General features: G+C 34.4%; 1 protein-coding gene and 1 pseudogene across 6 annotated transcripts in view; one reads left to right on the top strand and one right to left on the bottom strand.

Annotated features, from left to right (window-relative positions):
* Positions 1–24,254, bottom strand: part of TCF12 (transcription factor 12) — a 328,909-nt gene that overhangs the window by 199,154 nt on the left and 105,501 nt on the right. For all 6 annotated transcript variants that reach the window (XM_032481110.1, XM_032481108.1, XM_014556715.2 and 3 more), the window contains one exon: positions 2,124–2,197. In XM_032481110.1, the coding sequence (XP_032337001.1) occupies positions 2,124–2,197 (74 nt within the window). The remainder of the gene's footprint in view (positions 1–2,123; positions 2,198–24,254) is intronic.
* LOC102514638 lies at positions 3,408–4,850 on the top strand (annotated as a pseudogene).

Below are 24,254 nucleotides of genomic sequence, written 5' to 3' on the forward strand. Positions count from 1 at the left end.
TCTATGCTTATGATTAGGAGAAACACGGTCAAGATGGTGAAATCTTTAGTAATAAAACTCAAAAAGTTGGTAATATTCTTATAAAAGAGTGCTGAGGGCAGCTTCAAAGATAACAAATACCTCTCCTTGGTGAGAAGAGTTCAGGGGAGAAATAAATGGTATGAAAATATAACATCTTAACTAGCTCAAAATTATGACTGGGACAGAAGGAGGAAAGTTAGTGGGAGAGAGGATTTTGATGGGAACAAAAATAGAAAGAAATCACTGCTCTGATTGCTCAGCAGACAGATAGGGAAAAAAATGTACATTTATACATAAATACACACATGTATATATCTATATTTATATATGGGGATATAAATATATATATTGTTGTATGGTAGACTGGGAATACCTTGAGATTAATCTGAATTTTTATAATAAAAAACTATAAAATCCATCTAATTCTTCCCTCTATACAATATATACTCAAAAAAAAAAAAATGTAAAAAAGCAGCATTCATCTTTGACCTATAGATCAAACAACAAACAGAACAGCAAGATTTGCTTTGAAGTCTGTCTCTAAAGGAAAACTGAATTTCAGGATCATGAACTTTGTAGAGGTTTGAATATATTATTACAGTTTATTCTCTGAAAATCGTATTCATTACTCAAGTAGAAAAAACTGGAAAGCTTGAAAGAGAAGTAAACATAAGGTACAGAGGCACCATTTAATGCATTTTAAGAGATAACATGTTATCACACAGTAACTCAAGGCTCTGAAAGAAAATAATCCAATATTGATAAACAGTTTTGTGTCCTCCAATGTATAAAATTCCTACTTCAAAATCTAAACAGGAAACCTATCTTTCCTATTCACAGCATTATTCGAAAAATTAAAAAAAAAAAACTTTTAAAGGTGGAAGAAAATTTGGACATCAACCAGCTTAACTAATTACAATATAAACCATCATGTCCAAGATTGAACAGCAAGTTCATAGTAGAGACAACAGTAGATCTAAGTCTCATGTTACCCAGGACAGTGCTCTTTACACAACAACCCAGCTTTCTCAGCACTGATTCCAGAAAGGGAAACACTAAAACCCATATTTAACAACTCTCTCTATAGTTTCTCGCATTCCCTATGACTATCCCAGATCTTCCTCAAAGTATTTTAAATAAATTAAACATATTTACAGCCAAATACAATAGCAAAACCACATATTTTAACACGTATTTTCACTCAGCATTTTTCAATGCAAAACAGTGTAATCCACATGGAAGACCGTGAATTCCTATCATATTATTCAGGTTTTCTTCCACTTAAAACAATTTGCTTCTAGAGTTAAGTGCTCATAAAGTTTATGTTTGTCTATCTTTTCTTGGTTAATTCTGAGAGAAATAAGTAGTTCATTATTCATTCAAAGTATAACCTTTTGGAAAAGGTATCTCTTAACCTCACGAATTTACTGCAGAGTCTGGAACCACACAGTGTTTAATTTTACTGATTCTTTGGTCTAATTATCAACCTGTCAGTAGCATTTTAAAAAGTTTTGGGGGATTTTTTTTGTTTGTTTATTGCTTGAAAAGGCTCTAATCTTTTAACCTTTCAGGGGGTAGAATATTAGTTTGGTCCTATTTTCTCTTAACTGCCAATTAAGAAATGTCATCTATTATATCTGTTTTGATATGCTTTCAAGAGACAGGGCTATAGGAATCCCTGATATAAATGACTGATGACTACTGTAGCAAGAACAGGAAAGAGGTGACTGGAAGCTGGTACTCTGAGAGCTCTCAAAGCAAATAAACAATACAAGAAGAAAAATGTCTGTATCTGGAGAATACTTAGCCATTCAAAGCTCTTCCAACTTTAATAAAGAGTACTGTTAAGTAGTCAAGGTGTAGAAATAACACCTTTCCTTCATTGTAGGAGATAAACTCCCAAAGCATGACAGTTAATGAAAAGAATTAAACCTACTGTGAAGGTACTGGGTAATCTACTATAGTCCTATAGTAGAATATTACTATATAAAAGTAAGTTAATCTTCACTTCTCTTAAGAAACAGAATTCATATATGAACGAATGTACTTATTCTGTCAAATTATTATTACAGTTTTAATCAAGGATTAATGAACAAACTTACTCTAGATGAGTCATAAGAGGGACTTGGTTGACTACTTGTTCCCCAAGATGTCGTACCTCCTCGTTCATCCATACCTAAAGAGAGAAGAAAATGAAAAATATAAATCCAAAAGGATACAATGACAGTTTCTGTATGGTATAGCAGAGAATATAAGTATATGCATTTGACTGAAACTGGCTGTGCATCAATCCTTGTCTCAGAAACCTGCAGAAGTAAGTTACAATGTATCTTCATTAATGCTCTATACAATGCCCTATATACAGTGCAAAATTCCAGAACTAAAATGGGTCTTTGGAGACTTTAAAATAGGGCACAACCTAGGTCTCTCCACCTCTTTCTCCCACCATTGCTACTCTTAAGAGTAGATGAACTGCCCAATTTTCTATAGTTGAGTACTACCTCTATGAAAATATAATGTGAGGAAAGGTTAGAACATGAAGCAAGTCAAACAACTGCTCAAGTTAATAAACTATTTCTATCAGATTACTGATGAGATCTTCTTAACTGAAGACATCAAACTAAATTAAACTGCATCAAATCGTATCTAATCAATGTTAGTTATATCAGAACTAAACAAAATGACATGACAACTCATCCTTTTAAAATCTCCTCTAAAATCTGACTCTAAATGAGTAGATTCACTCATAGGAAAACTGCAAAGGAAAACTCAAAGTGAGAAGGATTAGTAACCGCTAACAAAAAAATAGTTCACTGTGTTCCTTAATATACCTTCTGAAGCTTTGGCTCCATTATTTTCACCTTCCAATCAATCCCCAGAAAAAGTTGAAAAACGTGGAGATGTCTCAACCCATCCATTTCTCTCTTTTCTGTTTTGAGGACCAGACTTATTCATCCTTGACTTCTAACTGGATATACTTTCCCAACCCCTCTGAGTTTCCTTCTATGATGAAATACAAATGGCTGACTTTTTTGTTTCATTCTCGCATGAGAAAACTCTAGATGTTACAAAGACAACATTCTGTTAAGCTTAGAACCTTTTTTCCTTAAAAAAAAAAAATTCCTGGAAGTCCTCTGTGATTTCAATGAGAAGTGATCTATGATAAATCAAATACTACAAATTCTTCAGTAACTAGCAACAATTCCCAAGACTCTTTCACAGGGACAGAACTGCCAAATGAAGGAATAGGTGACAAAAGCAGGAAAAGAAAGTCAGTATCCAAAGTAGAATACACTAATTACTAGTTCAGTTGGTAGAACCCTAATTTATTCGTTTTAAGAATCTGTACTTTCTGTATCAAAAACAGCGTAGAGAAAAGATGGGTACCTACTATAGACAACACACCAGGCACAACTTCAAATGAATCAAAAGATTTGAAAACACACAGATTACATCTGAAAAAACACAGTGTTTTATTCATTCTTGGAGAAGTCTTATTAAAATTCTAGATTTAAGAAAGATTCGGAGTACCGGAGGAGCAGCCATCAAGTCCGGATCCAACGCTGGGCGCCCCGATGCCCTCCCGCCGGACGTGCACTCCCGATTCCTTTTGGTTCTAAGTCCAATATGGCAACTCCCAAGGATCAACTGATTTAGCATCTTCTTAAGGAGGAACATGTCCCCCAGAGTAAGATTACAGTTGTTGGGGTTGGTGCTGTTGGCATGGCTTGTGCCATCAGTATCTTAATGAAGGACATGGCAGATGAAATTGCTCTCATTGATGTCATGGAAGACAAACTGAAGGGAGAGATGATGGATCTCCAACATGGCAGTATCTTCCTTAGAACACCAAAAACGGTCTCTGGCAAAGACTATAATGTGACTGCAAACTCCAGGCTGGTAATTATCACAACTGGGGCACGTCAGCAAGAGGGAGAAAGCCATCTTAATTTGGTCCAACATAATGTAAACATCTTTAAATTCATCTTCCTAATATTGTAACGTACAGCCCAAACTGCAAGTTGCTTGTGGTTTCCAATCCAGTGGATATCTTCTTGACCTATGTGGCTGGGAAGACGACTGGCTTTCCCCAAAACCATGTTATTGGAAGTGGTTACAATCTAGATTCAGCCCAGTTCTGCTACCTGATGGGGGGAAGCTTGGGAGAGTTCACCCCATTAAGCTGTCATGGGTGGATCCTTGGGGAGCATAAAGACTCTAGTGTGCCTGTATAGAGTAGAGTAAATGTTGCTGGTGTCTCCCTGAAGAATCTGCACCCTGAATTAGGCACTGATGCAGATAAAGAACAGTGGAAAGCGGTTCACAAACACGTGGTTGACAGTGTTTATGAAGTGATCAAACTGAAAGGCTAGACATCTTGGGCCAGTGGACTGGCTGGTAGATTTGGCAGAAAGTATAATGAAAAATATTAGGTGGGTGCATCCAATTTCCACCATGATTAAAGGTCTCTATAGAATAAAAGATAACATCTTCGTTAGTGTTCCTTGCATCTTGGGACAGAATGGAATCTCAGATGTTGTGAAAGTGACTGTGACTCCTAAAGAAGAGGCCTGTTTGAAGAAGAGTACAGATATACTTTTGGGGATCCAGAAAGAGCTGCAGTTTTAAAGTCTTCTAATACCATCTTACTACTTCACTGTCTAGGCTACAGTAGGATTTTAGTAGGAGGTAGCACACAGTGTCCTTTTTATCTGACCTGTGACTAAAGAAGTAATGTCAGGACAGCCTAGGAAAAACATCAACTTCCTACAGTTAGAAATAAGAATGATTCATAAAACCCAGCAGTTATATCCTGATCCTGGATGGTACTTATCTTGTGTAGACCTGAACTGGTTGGTGCAAAATAGTTCCACTGTCTCAAGAGGCACCACTGCCAATGTTGCAGATGCTGCAGTTGCCCTTCAAACCAATGTGTGTTTACTGTGTGTTATATAACTTCTGGTTCTTTAGCCAAGATGCTTAGTTCAACTTTTTTTTCTCCAATTAAGCACATCCTGGGATCCAATGTATAAATCCAATATTGCAAGTCTTGTGCATAACTGTTCTAAAGAAAAAATTTATTTTATGTACTATATGTATCAGAATAGTGTACACTGCCATGTAATATAAAAAGAAAACTCTACATAAATAACACAGCCAACTATCCAAGTGTCATACCAACTAAAACACCAAATAAACCTTGAACAGTGAAAAAACAAAGAAAGATTCTACAAGTTTGGGGAGTATCACATAAAAAAATACTTTGTTACCATTTCTCCAGTATCCAATTACCTGTGGGCTATTTTCCAAGCATTACCTTTGCAATCAACACTGCAGAACAGCAGATAGGATTCCTATGAGATTCAATCTAAGACAAAGACTACTATTAACCTACAAAATCCATTACTATAAAATTACTTATGAAATTGCAAAGAATTTCATGAAAAGTTTTATTTAAAAAGATTATGCTTTCCATTTTTAACTTATTTTTCTATCAGTTAAGATTTTTTAAAATATTACACAGCCAAAAAGCAAAAGTAAACTGGCTCCTGAAGGCAGGGTCTCAAATATTTGTACACCCATGTTCACAGCATCATTATTTACAATAGCGAAAATGTAGAAGCAACTCCAGTGTCCACTAACAGATGAACGAATTTTTAAAAATGTGGTGTGTATGTATGTGTGTGTGTGTATATATATATACACACACACACACACATACATACACACACATACATGTATATATACACACACATACATACACACATATACATACACACATACATACACAATAGAATATTATTCAGCCTTTAAAAAGGAAGGAAATCCTTACACATGCTGCAACCTGAGGCCATTACTTTAAGTGAAATAAGCCACTCTCAAAAGGACAAATATGGTATGGTTCCACTTATATGAGGTACCTAGGGTAGTCAAATCCATAGAAACAAAAAATAGAATGGTGGGCCTGGAGGTAGGGGCAAACATAACTTTCAATGAACATTTAGAACATATAATGCAAACTTATTTGATCATCCTATTCTAATGAAAACAATTCATTTTATGACTGAATTGTCTTATATCAAATAATTAATAAATATGAGGCCTACTTGATATTTTAAATACATTTGTAACAGAAAATATAGAAAAGATAGGTGCCTACTGCAGAATATGTATCAGACAAAATTTTCAAGTGATAACTGAAATTCTGTGAAAATATATACTCAATACTTATCAGAAAAAAAAAAGATTAATTAAATAAAATGGTAATTAATAAGCCATCAGCTAAAGAGTACTACATACCAGTGACACTGGACATGCAGGGGGCTCAAAGGATGCTATGCAATATCATAGGGTTTAGGGTTTAAACCTAGAGCTCTATAGTTTTATTGTTAATGTAGCCAGACTCTGAGTAGAAGGTTGTGGCTGGCACTGACAAAGGCAAGAGTCATCCTTCAGCATCAATGGCTCCTTTCTGCTGAAGACAATGGCTGTGCAAACATAGAATAATGACAGGAATAATAAACTTTCTAAAGCTATAGCCATAACACCAAGGTAACCAGGAAAAAAAATTACATACAGAAAATAAACTTAATACAGAAATTATACAAATTGATCGAAATCTGAAAAAATTTATCAGTAAGAAAATACATCACAGTTGCAATAGTGATTAGAAGGAAATTTCTATTAAGATATGTCTGAATCACCATTGTCATATATTTTCTTTCCTTCCTACTTCTAGTTTATGCATGCCGATTCAGTCATTTTTGAGATGCTAGTACCTCAGCTGACAGATTAAAATGGTAGGCGTTAACAGAAAGTTTAAATAATTAAATGGTATAAACACTTTGAGCCTTGTTTAACTTTCTAATTAATCTATACTATTTCTATTCAACAAAATTAAAAGAGTTAATCAATAATAGATTTAAATGATATTTTTCTTTTTTAATCTTTTATATACAGACTCTCTTAAGTACCTGCTTTTCTGAATGGAATGAATTAAAAACAATACATATTTTGATTCCATGTCCTCATTCTAAAAGGTATGCTATTTTTATTTAATATTTTCCAGAAAAGAAGAAACATTAAATTTTAGACCCTACATCTAAAAACAATGGCTTGTGAATTCTATGAAACAATCTGCTTCCTTCTTTTGTAAAACATTTAATAGGAAAAGTAACTGAAAGCAAATCATAAATGACTACACATAAGGCACTTCTCTAAGATGCTGAGGGTCTGGAGAAAGAATAAAAGGTGGAACCAAGTTTTTGAGGTGTCAGAGAGGAAGACTTTTGGAGGAAGAAGTAAACTTGGCAAAGTTCAACATCTGGCATTACTTTCTTTTCTATGAAGAACTAAGATATTAATTACTCTACCTGCTCTCTCCACTATCACCATCTTTTTTGACCTAAAGTGCTCTCTTTCTTGAGTCAGTATAAAATTATCTCACAGTTTCTATCCTATCCCTTCTTTCACTCTCCTAGCACAGGGTCTTAGAGACTTCTCTAGGTTTTTAACCATTAGAAAAAACTGGAAACAGATTTTTTTTTTTGGGGGGGTGACATTTTTATACCCCATACACCTATTTTCCCACTGATCTGGGACTCATATGAGCTCAAACAGTACAGAGTTTGTGTATATAAAGCATTATTCAAGGTTTGGTGAGGTTCAGACAAGACCGACCTGGAGGTAAAAGGGGTCAATAAGGAGCAAAGCTGCTGACCAGTTCCTTCTCTCCCACCTGCCACCACCAGACCTACCACCGAAGACTCTAGACTACAACTACTACAAAGGGAGAAACAGATCTGGAACTGGGAAAATATTTCAGGTAATAATGAGAAGTGAGTGGTGAAGGAATGAAAGAAAAGGGGGGGGGTACAAAACAAAGAATGGAGAGAAGAGTAGTTAGGATATCTCTGCAGCAAAGCTGGTTAAAAAAAAAAGTCAATACAGCCATTTTGCTTGGTATTATGCCTGAGGGTCTACCTCTATGGAAAAGGAACATACATGAACTTGAGACCCTGAGCACAGGGGATTATATACCTCTCTTTCACTCTGTCTCTGTCTCTGTTACACACACACACAGAGCTTTTGGTAGCAATGAAATCAAGTTTTTCTTATTCTAGCAAGTAAAATGTACTTCAAAAATATCAAATCCTAACACTGTTATAAATAAGGAAAGATAATGAACTTTGCAGGACTGCCACCTGCTATAGGGTGATTTGATAGATGATTTGATAAAAGAAATCTGATTGGAGACAACTATGTTGGATAACAAAGCTATGGGTGTGTCTCTTCAATAGTTTCTTCATACTATTTTATTTGTGTGGAGTAATGATATTCCTTTAGATAAGGCTCAAAGGCTATAATAAACTACAAAAAATATACAACTAAAAACCCACCACCACCATTTTTATTGTACTTTTTAGATTTTCAGATACTCATGGTAAAAATCTACCAACGTGTTTTTCCAGAAATTCACTATGAGATAGAATCAATTAGAATATAATGTCAAATCCTTTGTCTTTATCTATACATTAGAGAAAAACTATGGAAATACTGAAATTGTAAGGAAATTTAAGAGAAGTTAAGAGCTGCTGCTTCATCTGAAGTATAAAACATTGGTTAAAGAGTTTTATTTAATAAAAATTGAGATTCTTACAATGAACTGTCAAATAAAACAGTTTAATCCTTTTTAAAGTAAAAAGATTAGAAGGAAGCACCTTTTCAGATCATCTTTTAAAATTCAATTGCAATTTCTGTTTGGTATGGTTGAGAAGAAAGATTTACAAGTAAGTGCATTCTAGTGCTGAAGTACACTATAAGTACTAAATAAGTACACTAGAGTAAGGTAATTAAACACATGGCTAATTTCAAGAAAATGACAAATTTTGAAAATAACTTTCAAATAGTTATTGGCTACATCACTGTATATGAATATCCTATAAAGATATAATTAAACAGGATGTTTCAGTGACTTAATCAAAGAAGTGAGAGTAGGTCATAAAGAAAAGGCAGAGGTCTATGTGTTTAAGAAAAACAGAAAATGCCTAATGGCAGACTTTGAAACTAAGTTCTCAGAGGTCAGGCAGGTATTTTGTACCACCTTGGGAACTGTCCAGCGATCTGGTATGTTGAGGTTTGCTCTGACTGTCTGAAGAGAAATTCTAACCCTGACAAAGCTCTAAAGACATCCCCCAAAGTCCCCTAAACTAGCTGCCAAATTTCTGGAAAGAAAAGCCCTCCCACTGCACTTGAGAACCTGAGGAGCAACTGCAATATTCCTCTCTAAGTAACAAAGCACTGCACCCTGAACAATACTGCCAGGTGTTTTCTTCCATATAGGCACGAAAGACAACACACTTTTTAAAAGGTTTGGTGCCTCTTCTTCAACTGTGGATAAGGCTCAGCAAAAAATGTCCCTACTCAGTTTGTCGATAGTATAATCCTGTTAGATCTACCATATAAACATTTTCAAAGTCTATGACTCACTATTTTTAACACGATCATTTTAGTCCAAGCCATCATCTACCTATATTATGGCAACAGACTCCTAAAGGGTCTCCTTCTTGCCCATTCCACAGAGTGTATTCTCTATAAAGGAACTAAAAATGACCTTTTCAAAACAACTCAAATCATGTCAATCCTATGCTCAAAACCTACCCATCTCACTCAGAATTAAATCCACTGGTCTATAATGTTCCATGGGTTCTGCCCCCTCCTCTCTAACTAATCATCTCCTAATAATCATTCTCTTGTATCACTGTACTTGAACAACATGGACCCCTGATTTTGCTCAAACACACCCAGCATGCTTCCTCCGCAGGGCCTTATCCCTCATTCTTTCCTCTTCACAAAATGGTTCCCCCAGATATCTGAATGGTCTGTTCCCCTAATTTTCTCCAAGTCTCAGTTCAAATGTCGGCTCATGGGTGGACATTTACTGTTTTTCCCCAATAGACTGAAAGCTCCATGAAAACAAGGATGTAGTCTCTTTTGTTCAATGTTATGTGTTTTGTGCCTGGAACAATGCCTGACACACAGTGGGTACTAATAAATATTTGTGGAAGAAATAAATGTATGAAGTTAAATTAATATAATCAGTTTAATAAAAATGGTGCTGAAACTGGTCCCCTGTTAGCTTACCTTTCTTCTTTAGACAATAATCAAAACCAATATTCTATAGTTTGAAAATTCCAGTGAGAAGCAGTTAAAGACTGTAAATGACTCTATGAACTAGACAAGTAAGTATCCCCAAAGAGCCAAAATTACAAAGTGTTAGAGAAACCTAAACCCTCACTAGGCTTGGTGGCTAAACCACACACAGATGTTAAGTACTACAGCTCTGAAATGACCTCATCACATGTGCTAAGAAAAATCAATTTGTATTCACTATAGTACAGCCTAAAGTACACAGCTATAAAAGTAATTTTAAATAAAAAATGTTTCCAAAAGTTTCGTATAGTCTACATGATGTGACATTTACAAATGTGGTTAGAAATATAATGATTCTCTTAAATTTGGTAACACTTCTTTCAAATTCCCTTAACTGGTCAGTTACTCACTGTATTAATTTCTACCTTGGCAGTATTTCAAGTAACTATCCCATTTGTTCTCTTCACATACACAGTACTCTGGTTCAGGTCCTGTGTACTACTTATTCTTCTACTATGTTCCCATTCCCATCTGCAGTTAACACTGCCAGCACACTTATCACGCTATAAACACAAGTCAGATCACATCCATTCACTTTTCAAATGTGATCTTCTGCTGCTTCAGGAATAACATTCGCACTCTTGAGCATGGCATTTTTCAAAGTGGAGTCAACCTACTTTTTCCGCTTCAGTGTGTACTATATCCCTCTGAAAACGCAATGCTCCAGCCTCATCAAGACATTAATCACTCCTCAAACATGCCAAGACTTGTCACACATTCATATTCCACTCCTACTGTTACCTAGCCCTAGAATGTCCACCCTTATCTTTCCCCCCAACTATTGAGTTTCGAATTTTGAATCAGACTAAGATCAAATGTCCCCTCCTCTGAGAACTGTTCTCCATCAATTAGGTCTAAATTAATCACACTTCTTCAGAAAGTAATTTACATTTATTTTGTCTTCAACACTGATAGTTGTTTTCATGTATATCCTACCAATAAAACTTTGTGAACATGTCTTATTCATCTCTATGTTTCTCTGGTACCCAGCAGAAGTGTGGTATTCTGCATTCCAATGATTACTGAATGGTTAAAGAACATAGAAAGTTAGGGCATTCACATGACAGTCATAAGAATTCAGTAACTAAAGATGGGTTAAAAAAATATCCAAAATAGAAGAGTGATATCCAGCAATTTAAGTAGATCTTCAAGAATTAGTAAATAATAATCACTATTATTTTTAAGTATTTTTTTTTTTAAAAATTACTTTTAAACAGATTGAAAATATGCTGGAGAAAATTTCAAAACTGAACTACTAAGCTTAGCTTCCAACATGATGCAGTAAACTCTGACAGACAGCGACTATGAATCCTGGAGAACAAATATAAATATAAAACAACTACCTCAAGGCTCTACCTTAAGAGTAAACCTAAAGGGTCTAACTAGAGAGTGAACAAAACCAGGCTGATTGTGGATGGTAATATAAACTTGAAAGAGACCATAATGAGTGAACGTTTCAGGGATCAGTACAGGTGAGTTTCCTATTTTAAAGCTTTATTCTGCAGACAAGCATCAGCCACAGTATGCAAGAACTAAAATTCCAACAGAAAACTTACTGTCTTTCTGGCTTGAAGGAAAAAAGGACAGAGCAGGACAACCATAATCACCAGAAATTAAGGACAGAATCCCAAAAAGAAGAGAGGCAGAAAAGAGGAGTCCCAAATTCTTGGCATCTCTCTCTCACTGCTGAAGTCTTTGGCGGAGCCCTAAGGCACAAGTTCACAGGGCAGTTTGGAGCTGAAAGAATCAACTCAAATTGAGATGTGAGCAGCTATCAACCTCAGGCGAGATAAGAGTTTTCACTTTGAGTCCAATCCAATCAATGCTCACTAAAACAAAGATAACAAAACTCTTTGGAGGAACACGAAAGAAGCCAAAATTTCCACAAATAACATTCACAGTATAATACAACCCAAAATTCCTTGACAGTGAAATGTGACCCAATCTCAAGGAAAAAGATTCGAAGAGGCCAACTTCAAGATGACCAAGATGCTGAGATTTTTTTCCAGACAAGAGCATTAAACCAGATACCTTAACTACACATAACGAATGAACTAAAGGACATATGCTCATAATGAACAAAAAGATTGGAAATCTCACAGAGAAAAACACACACACACACACACACACACCAAATGAAAATTTTAGAAATAAAAATTAAAATATCAAAAATCTAAAAAAAAATCTTGGATGGGTTTAAGAAAGGAATGGAGATAACAGAGTAAAGTGTGAATGAATTTGATGACAGATGAATAGAAATAATTCAATCTGATAAAAAGAGAAAAAATTAAAAGACAGTGAACAGGTCTTAGAGACCTAAAGGAAGACACTGAAAAGTCTAACATAGACATAATGTGAGAACAAAGAAAATATGGTAGTAAAAATTTTTTGAAAAAATGGCCAAAAAATTCACAAACATGGTTAAGAGACACAAATTTAAGGACACTCAGTAAACACAAACAGGATAAATATTAAGAAAATCATGTCTAGGTATACCACAGTCAAACTTTTGATAACCGAAAACCATGTCTAGGTATACCACAGTCAAACTTTTGATAACCAAAAATACAGAGAAAATCTTGAGACAGGAGCTGAGCTAAAAGCAGTCAAAAGCAGAACAGAGAATACAGAGGAATGAATAAATGACTTAGAAGACAGGATAACAGAACTCACTCAATTAGAATAGCAGACAGAAAAGCAAGTAAAAACCAAAGAAAGCAATATAAGGGACCTATGGGATAATATAAAGCATGCCAACCTACACATAATAGGGGTCCCAAAAGGAGAACAAAGAGAAAGGGGGATTGAAAATATATTTGAAGCATGACTGAAAACTTTCCAAACGTAAAGAAGTAAACAGATAACCAAGTACAGGAACCACAGAGGGTCCCACACAAGAAGAACCCCAACAGATCTACACAAGACATATTATAAGTAAGATGGCCAAGATTCTAAAGGTAGCAAGAGAAAAACAAAGAGTTGGTTACAAGGAACCCCCATAAGGCTTTCAGCTGATTTCTCTACACAAACACTGCTGGCCAGAAGGGAGTTATACTCAAAGTCCTCAATGAGAAAAAGCTGCAACCAACTCTATCCCACAAGACTATTCTTTAGAATAGAAGGAGCAAGAAAAAATTTCACAGACAAGCAAAAACTAGAAGAATTCAGCTAAACCTGTCCTAAAAGAAATATTGAAAGGTCTACTCTAAACAAAAAAGAAGCAGGAAGCTATAGAAATGAGAAAACCATAACTGGAAATGTGATAACTACAATGAGTTGCACTAGAATAAACATGAAGATGTAAAGGACATCAAAATCATTAAAGGTGGGAGAGGGGAGCAAGAAAATATACATTTCTTTTCCTTTTTCTCATTCTTTTTAGGATGTGTTTGAACTTACATGACTATCAGTTTAAGGGGTGAAACTGAAACGGGTGGGAAGAAATAAATTAGGAGTTCAAGATTTACAGATACTATTATATATGAAATAGTTAAACAACAAGCTTATACTGTATAGCACAGGGAACTATATTCAATATCTTGTAGTAACCTGTAATGAAAAAGAATATGAAAATGAATATATGTATGTATATGTATGACTGAACTATTTGCTATACACCAGAAATTGACACGATATTGTAAACCGACTATACTTCAATTGTAAAAAAAATGGAAATAAAATACATTTTTGAAAGAAAATTAAGAATTTGTTGCCAGCAAAACTGCAGTACAATAAATACTAAAGGTTCTTCAAGCAGAAGGAAATATTATCTGAGAGGAACTTGTCTCTTGAGAAAGGAAAGAACATCAGAAATAGTAAACAGAAGACACTGTTTTTCCTTTCAACGTCTTTAATACAATTATTTATCTAAAACTTGTAATATTCTCTCACAGGAGTAACAATGTATCTAGCTGTAATAATATGTTAAATATAGCATAAATGAAGGCAGGAGTAGGCGTAAATAGACCTAACTTTCCAATATTTCTACATTCTATCTGAGGTGATATAATATTAACTCTAACTAGACTGAAAAAAGTTAATGATGTACATTAACCTTAGAGAATCTACCAATGTGGTGGGGAAGAAAGCAAAGTCATCACTAAATGTCAACTAATAAATTAAAATGGAGTCCAAAGAAACAGCCAAATCCAAAAGGAAAAAGTGCAGTTGACAATGGATAGAAAAAACAGAAAACAAATTAATAGACCTAAACCCAACCGTACAATAAAACATTCTTTTTTGCCTAGGGAGGAAAACAAACAGAGAAGCAATCAAATAGATACTACTCCTTTCAATGACAACACACCTCATTGCTCTGTGAGCTCATAAAGTTCATGCTGTTGCTCTTCTTCAACAAGACAATTGTATTTGGGTAAGGTGGTGGGAAAAGGAAGATGAAAACATTATATGCAACTTACACAGAAAGCAAAAAACATACAGTACCATACCACTGTGAAAACTGCATACAGAGATTTTTAGTTAGTTTGTTTGTTTTTATGGTACCCATTAGGATCATAAGTCAATACCAATAAAGCAGCTTCTGCATAACTATCAAGTACATTTTGGTGGATTTTTTGCTGATTACCTAACACAATGTGCTATTTAAAAACAGCTGTGTGAGCGATTACTATTCTTAACTTAATTCCACAAACAATTCTATTCATTTCCTGTAATGAGGCCTGTGTACTCCGCACATTCAAGTCTTAGACCATTAATTCCTGTAATGGCAACACACTGCTTCTCCCAAAGGAACTCTCTAAGAATTTTTCCTTTTTATTTTCCTTATATTTTAAAATCTCTTCCTCATATACTCTTCAAACTACCATTCGTTTCTTTCTTGACTCACAGAAGGAAAGTTTATACTGACCATCGTCAGTCCTTTCAATTTATGCACTCCCTCATCAATGAGTCTCTTGCTAATATCTAGCCTTTTCCTAGACCAAACCAGCAGAACCCAATACCAGGCACACAGATAAAATTGAACTCTTTCAGGTCATTATAGGTTATCCTAATCACAAAGTAGAAAGGCCCCTTCTTGGTTTTCATTTCTTAGTTCTCTAGAGCAAATGCCCACAAACTTCTCATGTAAACAGCCAGACAGTAAATACTTTAGGTTTGTGGGCCATACACTCTCTGTACCAACTACTGAACTCTACTACTATAGCACAAAAACAGACATATGCAAATATAAATAAATAAAGAGTAGCTGTGCTCCAATAAAATTTTATTTACAAAAACAGACAATGAACATGAAACACTGCTATGGCATTCAATCGTTTTATCACCTTGCCTCTCTGGAATTTGCTGACACTAACCTTTGAGCTCCTATTCTGTTTATCAATCACTTCCCCTTCTGTGTGAAAAACTAAAAGTACCTGCTCTTCATTCTAAGTCCTTCCCATTTTATGCTCTACCCCTTGGACTGCTCATGCAGTTTTATGATTTTTGACTACCCTATTTGAATGATCAATCTCCAAATGCATACTCCCAGCTTGAAGCTTAGTTTTGTATTTTGTGTCTTAAATCATTGAATTCCTGCTGGAAGCTTTCATTTGGTTCTCCTGTCATCATCTCAAACTCATCATATATTAAACTAAACTTAAACTTTTCATATACCTTTCACCTACTCCTCAAATGCCTTCTGACCCTAATAATTAATATTTCTAATACTACAAGTAGCACTATAATAGTTCAGGTCAACTAGACTTGTAAATGGGCATCATCTTTGAATGTTTCTTCTCCTCCATCTCCACTATCCCTATACTGAATACTCTTTACGAATGTCTCCTGAGGTAGCTTTTCCATTTCTACTAACACCTTTTTTTTTGAGGCTTTCATGGACTCTTTTGCTTATACTTTTACTAGAACCTCTCTGAATCTTCTTAAAACACTATTTCAAAATACTTCATCTGCTTATGATATGCTGCCAGTGTAATCTTCCTATAAAAATCTTTCAAAACACATTATCTCCAGATTTTACAACTGCCAACAAAATAAATCCCAAATTCTTCAACCTGAAACTGAGTATTTACTCATCTGTTCTACAGATGCTTATTATGAACTGTGCTAGGTTTTTGTCCCTCCTACATTTAAAGTCTTTAGAAACCCAGGTACAACTGCCTCACCCTCTTCCAACCCTAACAGTCAAAACCATGAATTACCTACTATGGCATACATAGTGTCATCATCTTGGGAGCACTCTAGGCACTACTGATACAGAGATGCACAAGACACAGAGACCCTGCTCTCAAGGAGCTGTCATTCAGTATTTTGCATTCAAACTCTCAACTGTAACCATGAGACATACTCACTGTATACAGTACTAGTCAGGAACATTGCTCTTATTATTTCTCTTAGCACTTCCATCTCTTCTACATTTAATTAAGTCTTACTGATTTAATGTTCACTTTAAATTCCACCTCTGCTATACAACATGCCCAACCTCTTTAATACTTACACTTACATTGCATAATATAGAAGTTACATTGTTCTTAATGAACACCATCCAATGTGTGGTCTCAAATTAATTTAAAAGCAAAAGCCACATTCAGCTCTGTGTTACCTACAGTGTTGAACACATAGAAGACGTTCAGTGAAAAAGTTTTTATATACAAAATGACACTGCTAATTAATATAAAGACATGTTCTCTAGTAGCAGCTACAGCTTTTTATTTATCTTCTGCAGTTTTATATATTTATTTTATATATTTATTTATATTCACCTTCCTCAGTCCCACTGATGAACAGGGAGTCTTTTTCTGAAAAGGAGCCTTCATAAAGGATGCAACTGATGACCAAAGCACAGCATCAAGAAGACAATGAACTGAAACTCCAGACATTAGCACAGCGCTCTAAAATGGAGTGAACTAAACCTTTCTTGTTCACACGCATGTGTATTTGTTACAGTAATATGCAAGCAAAAATTACTGCCATGTACAGATTTCTAAATTTTGAATTCTCTTAATCAGTGTCCAGCCCTTAAAAAATTGAATTATACATATTTAAAAACATCTACAACTTAGAAATATGAATAACTACATCAAAATGCTACCCACCATCCAACTTTTGGAGCTATTAAACTAGTGAAAAAGTTATGTATAAAATGTAATAAAGTACATCACTCTTGAAATCTTTAACTCAAGAGTATTTTTAGTTTAAAAATAGAGGACTGTTTATCAAAATTATCAGAAATCAAAAATACATATTAAAAATGACCTCTATTATATAAAAGAATATAATCTTGACAGAAAAATAAGATGTGAACCCCAAATCTTACATATTGCCTGTGGGCATGTAAAATGATACCCTTTGGGAAACTGGCAGTTTTTTAAAAGGTAAAAATACATATATCCTTTGACACAACACTACTATTCCTAGGTATTTACCCATATGACAAAGTGAGAAAAAAGTACACTCACAAAGAGTCTTCTACACAAATATTCAAGATAATATTCATGAGAATGAAAACTGGAAACAATCCAGGTGACCATCAACAAAGATGAATAAAAGAACTGAGGTTTACTCACTCAGTGCAATACTGCTCAGCAATACAAAGAAACACGCTAGTGGTGCATACAACGACATGCATACATTTTGAAAACATTATGCTTAAGGTATCAGATACAGAAGATTTATTTCATTTATATATTGACCTGGAAAACAAGCAAAATCACAGTAATAAAAATACTGTGGTTGCTTCTTAGGTAGAGAATTGGCTAGGATGGAGTACAAAGGATACATGTGGGGTGAGGAAAATGTTTTATAAAATAACAAAATGTTCCAGTGAGCATTTTCCTGGGGCTATTCAACTGAAAATAACAATTATAAACTGTGAACCCAATTTTCAAAATCAACTGTTTGAAGGCAAGCAAAAGTGAACAAAAGTAGGCAGAAATCGAAAAAGATCTGATAAGTGAAAAAAACAAAACCAGACTCTCTATGTAAGATTCAAATCTATATGATTTTTCGATGAGGACACTTATCAATGGCCATGTAGTGGTTAGACAAGGAGAAGGCCACTATCTTCTTTCCTTAAGGAGCCAGAAAATGGAATTTGGAAATTGTGGCTGGAAATTAAGGTGGGAAACACAGAAAGGAAAATGTCATATCTAGGTTTCAGCTCCAGCTGCTGGGTACTACTTAACAAAGCATTAGATCAAGTCTCAAGATAATCAACCAAAGACATAAAGTAACTACTTACAAATAACGAAAAAACGTCTTATTTTTTCAAAGCAAAAACAAAACTTAGTAGAAGAAGAAATACTAAAACCTCTACAATATATCTTCTATATTTTTCGTAAAATAAAAAATTAATAGTTGTGTGGAGAGATTAAAATGTGGCCTAAACCCTAGGAAACCAATTCCACACAGACATCTCTCAAGATGACACAGATGTTGGAATAAGCAGGAAAGGATTTTAAAGCATCTATTATAAGTATCCAAAGACTTTATACTCAGTAAAGTATTTGAAAATGGAAATTCTACAATTTAAAATTAACAAAATCTGAAAGAAAAAATATGCTGAATAATCTTAACAATGAACTGGAACCAGAAGAAGAAATGGGCAGTCAAACTGAACAGGAAAAATATTGGGAAAATGAATAGCGCCTTAGCTACCTGCTAGACCATATTAAATGTCCTAAAATACATGTAATTTGAGCATCAGAAGTAAAACAGAGGAAAAAGTTAGGTAGAATACGTATGTGGAAAATAATTTGCAAAAATTTCCTCAGATCAGTGAAAAATATCAACTTGAATGCAAATCTGGTGAGTTCAATTTGTGGTCATTTACCTCCATTACAATTTATGTTAAGCATCTCCATTAAGCTACTCAAATTATTATTTCTGGATAGTTTTAAGTATATGAAATCATTATCTTGTTCAGTTGTTTTGAAAACAAGATGGTAATCAAGATACAAATAGAAGAGAGCCTAACCTAACAGAACGGTTTATAGAACCACTTCTTTGCTAACCCTGAAATCCAGGCAAAGGGCTAAAATCTCACAATATTGTTCTATAAACATCTACGATGAAATAGTCTGTTTGTACTCATCAGTATAATTTTAAACATTTTCTAAATATCATCAGAATGTCTTTTAAGTAGTAATGTCAATGGTAAAATGCTGGCAAAATACTCTTAGTTGGCAGTTCCTGAAGGTGGAACCCATTCATTCTAATTTTGTTCTGTGGCTTTTGGCTGAGTTAGCCATGATCATTTCCTTAAAACCTTCAACTCAAAGAAGATGTAAAGATAAAATGCATAGTTTAAACAGACTTCTGCCTATGAGCAATGTACTAGACTTAGCTTCTTGACCTCCTCATTTATGTCACTAACAAGATGGGGGAAAGACGGGTAAAGTATCAGGGGTTTATAAATTGTTCAGAGCTGCTTCAGGAGAGAAAAAGAAAAGAAAATCACTATACTTTAACAGATCTCTGTCTTCCACCAACTCAGCAAGTAAATACATACTCAATTTTAAGCAATATATCCCCTTACTAATCTCAAAATGAAAAGATTTGAACTGCATTGGTTTACCCAGCACTATATCCACATACAATACCAAATATATTAGTTGTCTGGTTATTCGTCTCACCTCTTCTAAATATCTGAATCTTTTGTCTAGTTATTCCCCTAGACTTTTTTAAAACAGCATTCCTCTCTTTGATCAGACTGGCTTCCAAATCTGCTATCCCAGAAAACCTTTCCATTTCTCCCTTGGTGTGCCTTCAGTAAGAGAAAGTTGTTTATTGACAGAGTGACAAAAAATTCGGCATACTCTAAACATTCAGTGTATTTATTTCAGAAGTTTAAAAGTACCAGAAAAATGGAACTAGCTGATTTCCTTCCACACACAATATCTCTAAATTAGTCTCTGACTTTGTCCTTTCAGCTCAACAAAGCATTATCAGGAAACTACCAAAGCCGTATCAGGAAAATATGCTTTAGAGCCAACTGGACCCAAGTGGCAATCCAGGGCCTTTCCATTTACTAGGTATGTGATGACTCTAAGTCTGTTTCTTCTTCTATAAAACAGGGTTTAATAATAGTGTATAACTCATAGACTGAGTATGGGAATTAAGTAAGATGATACTTATTAGGCACTTAATACAGTGTCTGTCACAAAGTAAATGCTTGATAAAGGTAAGGTGTCCAAAAATGCAGGGAAGGCCTTTTCATCTCACTATTAGAAAACTCATTTAGTAATCTTGCCACTTGAGGAAATTTGTGGAAGGTGGGAATCTGCTCTTTAATGAAGTGACAGGATCTAAGTTGTATTTCCCATTTGTGGTATTTCCTCTTCCTCTCTGACTGGAATAATGATAGCCTGATGGGGCAGTAATCTTCTGTGTTTAAAACTCCTCATGAATGACTGTTCATCGTAAATGACATCATCTCCCAAAGTACGATCACAGAGTAGAACACTGACACAATGCAGTGTCCACTGTAAAGGTACTCAGGCTGCAAGGACATTCAAGTTTATGCCAAATCAACTTCATTTTTTTACCTGCTTTTATGAGACAAAAATAAAAGACAATAAAAAAGAAATAGTATAGTCAGCCTTCTGTATCTGCAGGCTCTGCAGCTGCAAATTCAACCAATCATGGATGGAAAAATATTTGGAAAAAAGTTGCAGAAAGTTCCAAAAAGCAAAACTTGAATTTGCTGTGCACTGGCAACTATTTACATAGACCACATTTATACTGTATTAGGTATTACAGGTAATCAAGAGATGATTGAAAGTACATGGGAAGATGTGTGTAGGTTACAAGAAAGTATGCCATTTTACAGAAAGGACTTCAGCATTCATGGGTTATGACATTCCAGGAAGGTCCTGGAATCAATCCCCACAGATACTGATGGACGGCTGTATCTTCATGTAACAGGGGAATGGAGGAAGGATTCAAGAGAGTAGGTCAAACATAGTTCAAATTGTATGATTTATATGTCACATCTTTTTCTTTGCCTCCGTTTCCTCATTTGTGAAAATCAGGTAACAATGGTACCTACTTAAATGAGAAAGCATATAAAACGATTGGAAAGTATCTTGCATGTAGTAGTTTCTAAGTGTTTACAATTATCTATCTTCACAAAACCATTTCCCTGCAATGTTTCAGTGAGTTATTGTTAAAAGATTAAGGTAACATATGATAGAAAATATTATTATGTCACTGTTTTGCACAATTATTTACATATACCTGCTTCCACAATATAACAATTTCTATTCAATAACCACTTCCTGAAGATCTACTATGAGTTAGGAATCATACTTTGGCATTCACTCCCCCACCAACAAGTTTCTCTTACTTGCTAAAAAGCTAAAACATCTTCCAAGTGATAGGCCATCAGCACCAAAAATGATCAAGCAAGCTAAAAATCAGTGAAACAGATGAAGTTTCCCCCTCATTCACATATTTCTTTTCATTTTGTATCCAGACCTGAAGACATGTATCTGTGTGGGAAACATAACAAATCTATGAATCTTGGAAAATACTGAATTCTTTTCAAGCATAAGATATTGCCCAAAAATAGTCTCAGAAGAAATTAACCTGAAAATCCCGTAAGTCTGAAAGTCAGAATGAAAAACTTTAATTCTAACAATGTAAAGATGCATGTAATAATTTTGACCACAAAAATGCATAAAAGCAAGATTGATAAAAAAAAATTAGAACAGCTTTAGAAAAGAAGAAAAATTAATAAGGTCAATCAGTCACAAATTTGGAACTCTGAGCATGGAATTATTCAACAAGTAGAATGTGTATGCCCTGGAAGAGTTTACCTAATCAACAAAAAGTTCATTAAAATAAAAATAATTAAGCAATGATGTAAGAAGTGTTAAACTGTACTTTATTTTAAAAATCCACAGATAAATTCTTAGACAACAAAAAATTTAAAACAGTAGAGTCACGTGGCTCATTACTGTACAGATTTAATGTAACATGTTCTGACTCATGTCTATGTTAATCTCTATGCAATATCACAATTACTAATTCCACTTTCTCCTCCTAGCAACTATCATCTCTGCTTTTACATTTTTCCCATTTAGTTTAAAAGCTTTTTCTTTCTGCTTCCAATTTGAAAGTGTCCAATCTAAATGTACAAAATATTTTACCTTATTTTCCTCTTTTATCTGTTAACCTTCTTTTAATAAAAATTTTCTTTCCATCATGGTTTTAAGTAAAAAAGCAAGGTACAAATTGCATGTTTACTATGGTAACTATTTAAAAATAATGCCTAAGGGGAAAAATACTGAGGGAAATACAAAAAGTACTAATAGTTTCATTTGAAAAACTGGATTATTATTGTCTTTTTACTGTTTTTCAATTTGTCTGAAGTAAATTCATATTATTGTAATATTAAAAATTTTAATGAGTTTATATAATTTAAAAATAAGGTTTTTTAAAAAAAATCTTAAGATAAACCCAAAACAATCACTAGGCAAATACAGAACTACTTCCATTCTAACATACTTTATCACTTATACATTTATACGTTTAAATATATTTTCTCAATCATATATTAATTCAAATGTAATCACAAGGACTTCAAGAAATTAAGTATCTTTTACTTCACTGAAATTTCATCGACTTAAATATTACTTTAAATGAATTAAGAACACTTAATTTCTATAAAGAACACATACAAATGGCCAAAAAGTGTAAGAAAACACTCTTAAGATATTTAATCATCAAAGAAATGCAAATCAAAATAACAATTAGATATTACTTCACACCTTTGGGGATGGCTATTATAGAAAACAAACAAACAAACAAACAAACAAAACCAAACCAAAAAAATCCCAGAAAATAAGTATTACCGAGAATGCAGAGAAATTGGAACCCTGTATACTACTGGTAGGAATGTAACATTATGAAGGAAAGCCGCGTAGAGGTTCATCAAAAAATTAAAATTACAACTACCAATGATCCAGCGATCCCATTTCTGAGTGTTTATCTTAAAAAAACCGAAGACAGAATCTCAAAGAGATATCTGTGTACTCTCAAGTCCATGCAGCATTACTCATAATAGCCAAGAGGTAGAAACAAGATAAATACCCACTGATGGATGAACAGATAAAGAAAACTCAGTATGTTAATAAAAGGGAATACGATTCAGCCTTAGAAAAAGGGAAATCCTGTCATATACTGCAACACAGATGAACCCTGAGAACATTATGCTAAGTGAAATAAGTCAGTCACAGAAGGACTCATGAGATATGAGGTACCTAAAGTAGTCAAATTCACAGAAGCAGAAGGTAGAGTGATAACTGCCAGTGGCTAGAGGGAGGGGGAAATGGGGAATTGTTCAATGGGTAGAGTTTCAACCACACAAGATGACAAAGTTCTAGAGATCTGCTGTGCAACAATGTGCACACAGTTAACAACTGTACTTACGCTTAAAATTTCAAAAGGGCACAGCTCATGTTAATGTGTTTTTACAACAATTAAAAGAAAAAAGAATACCTAATAATTCATAAGAAAGAATGTTTACATGCAAATAATATCATCCAATGAAGGAGGGGAAATCACTTTTTTAAACATATAGAAAAGTGACGCCAGTTTCTTGTAACTTATCTCTGTAAGAACAATCGGTTTTCATTCCTTAACTTTTCATTTGTTAACTTAATCCTCAAAGAAACCTTCCTCCTTTTAGTTCCCTTCACCCATGGCCATTTGATGAGCTACAACTGAGTCAGACAGACAACTAGCTAGGGATTCATTTTATTTTATTCCCTGCCATAAAATAAGGTAAAAGGCATTTTTGTAATCACATTCAGTAAATGTCACACAGGCAAGGAAGAGGCAATTACATTCACAATATGAAATATGCTGCAAACATACCAAGAAAGGATTCTAACTATGAGCTCCGATTCAAGACTTTAAAAAAACAAATGTGTCAATAAACTTTTGATGTAATGGTCATGTCTTCTTATGTCACCCAAAATAACTTTCAGGAATATGAAGAAAGACAGTACACTAGTAATGGGACTAAGTAAACAATAAATGGATTTTAACAAAAGTGA

Source organism: Camelus ferus, chromosome 6, assembly GCF_009834535.1.
Source record: "Camelus ferus isolate YT-003-E chromosome 6, BCGSAC_Cfer_1.0, whole genome shotgun sequence".
Taxonomy (NCBI): Eukaryota; Metazoa; Chordata; class Mammalia; order Artiodactyla; family Camelidae; genus Camelus; species Camelus ferus.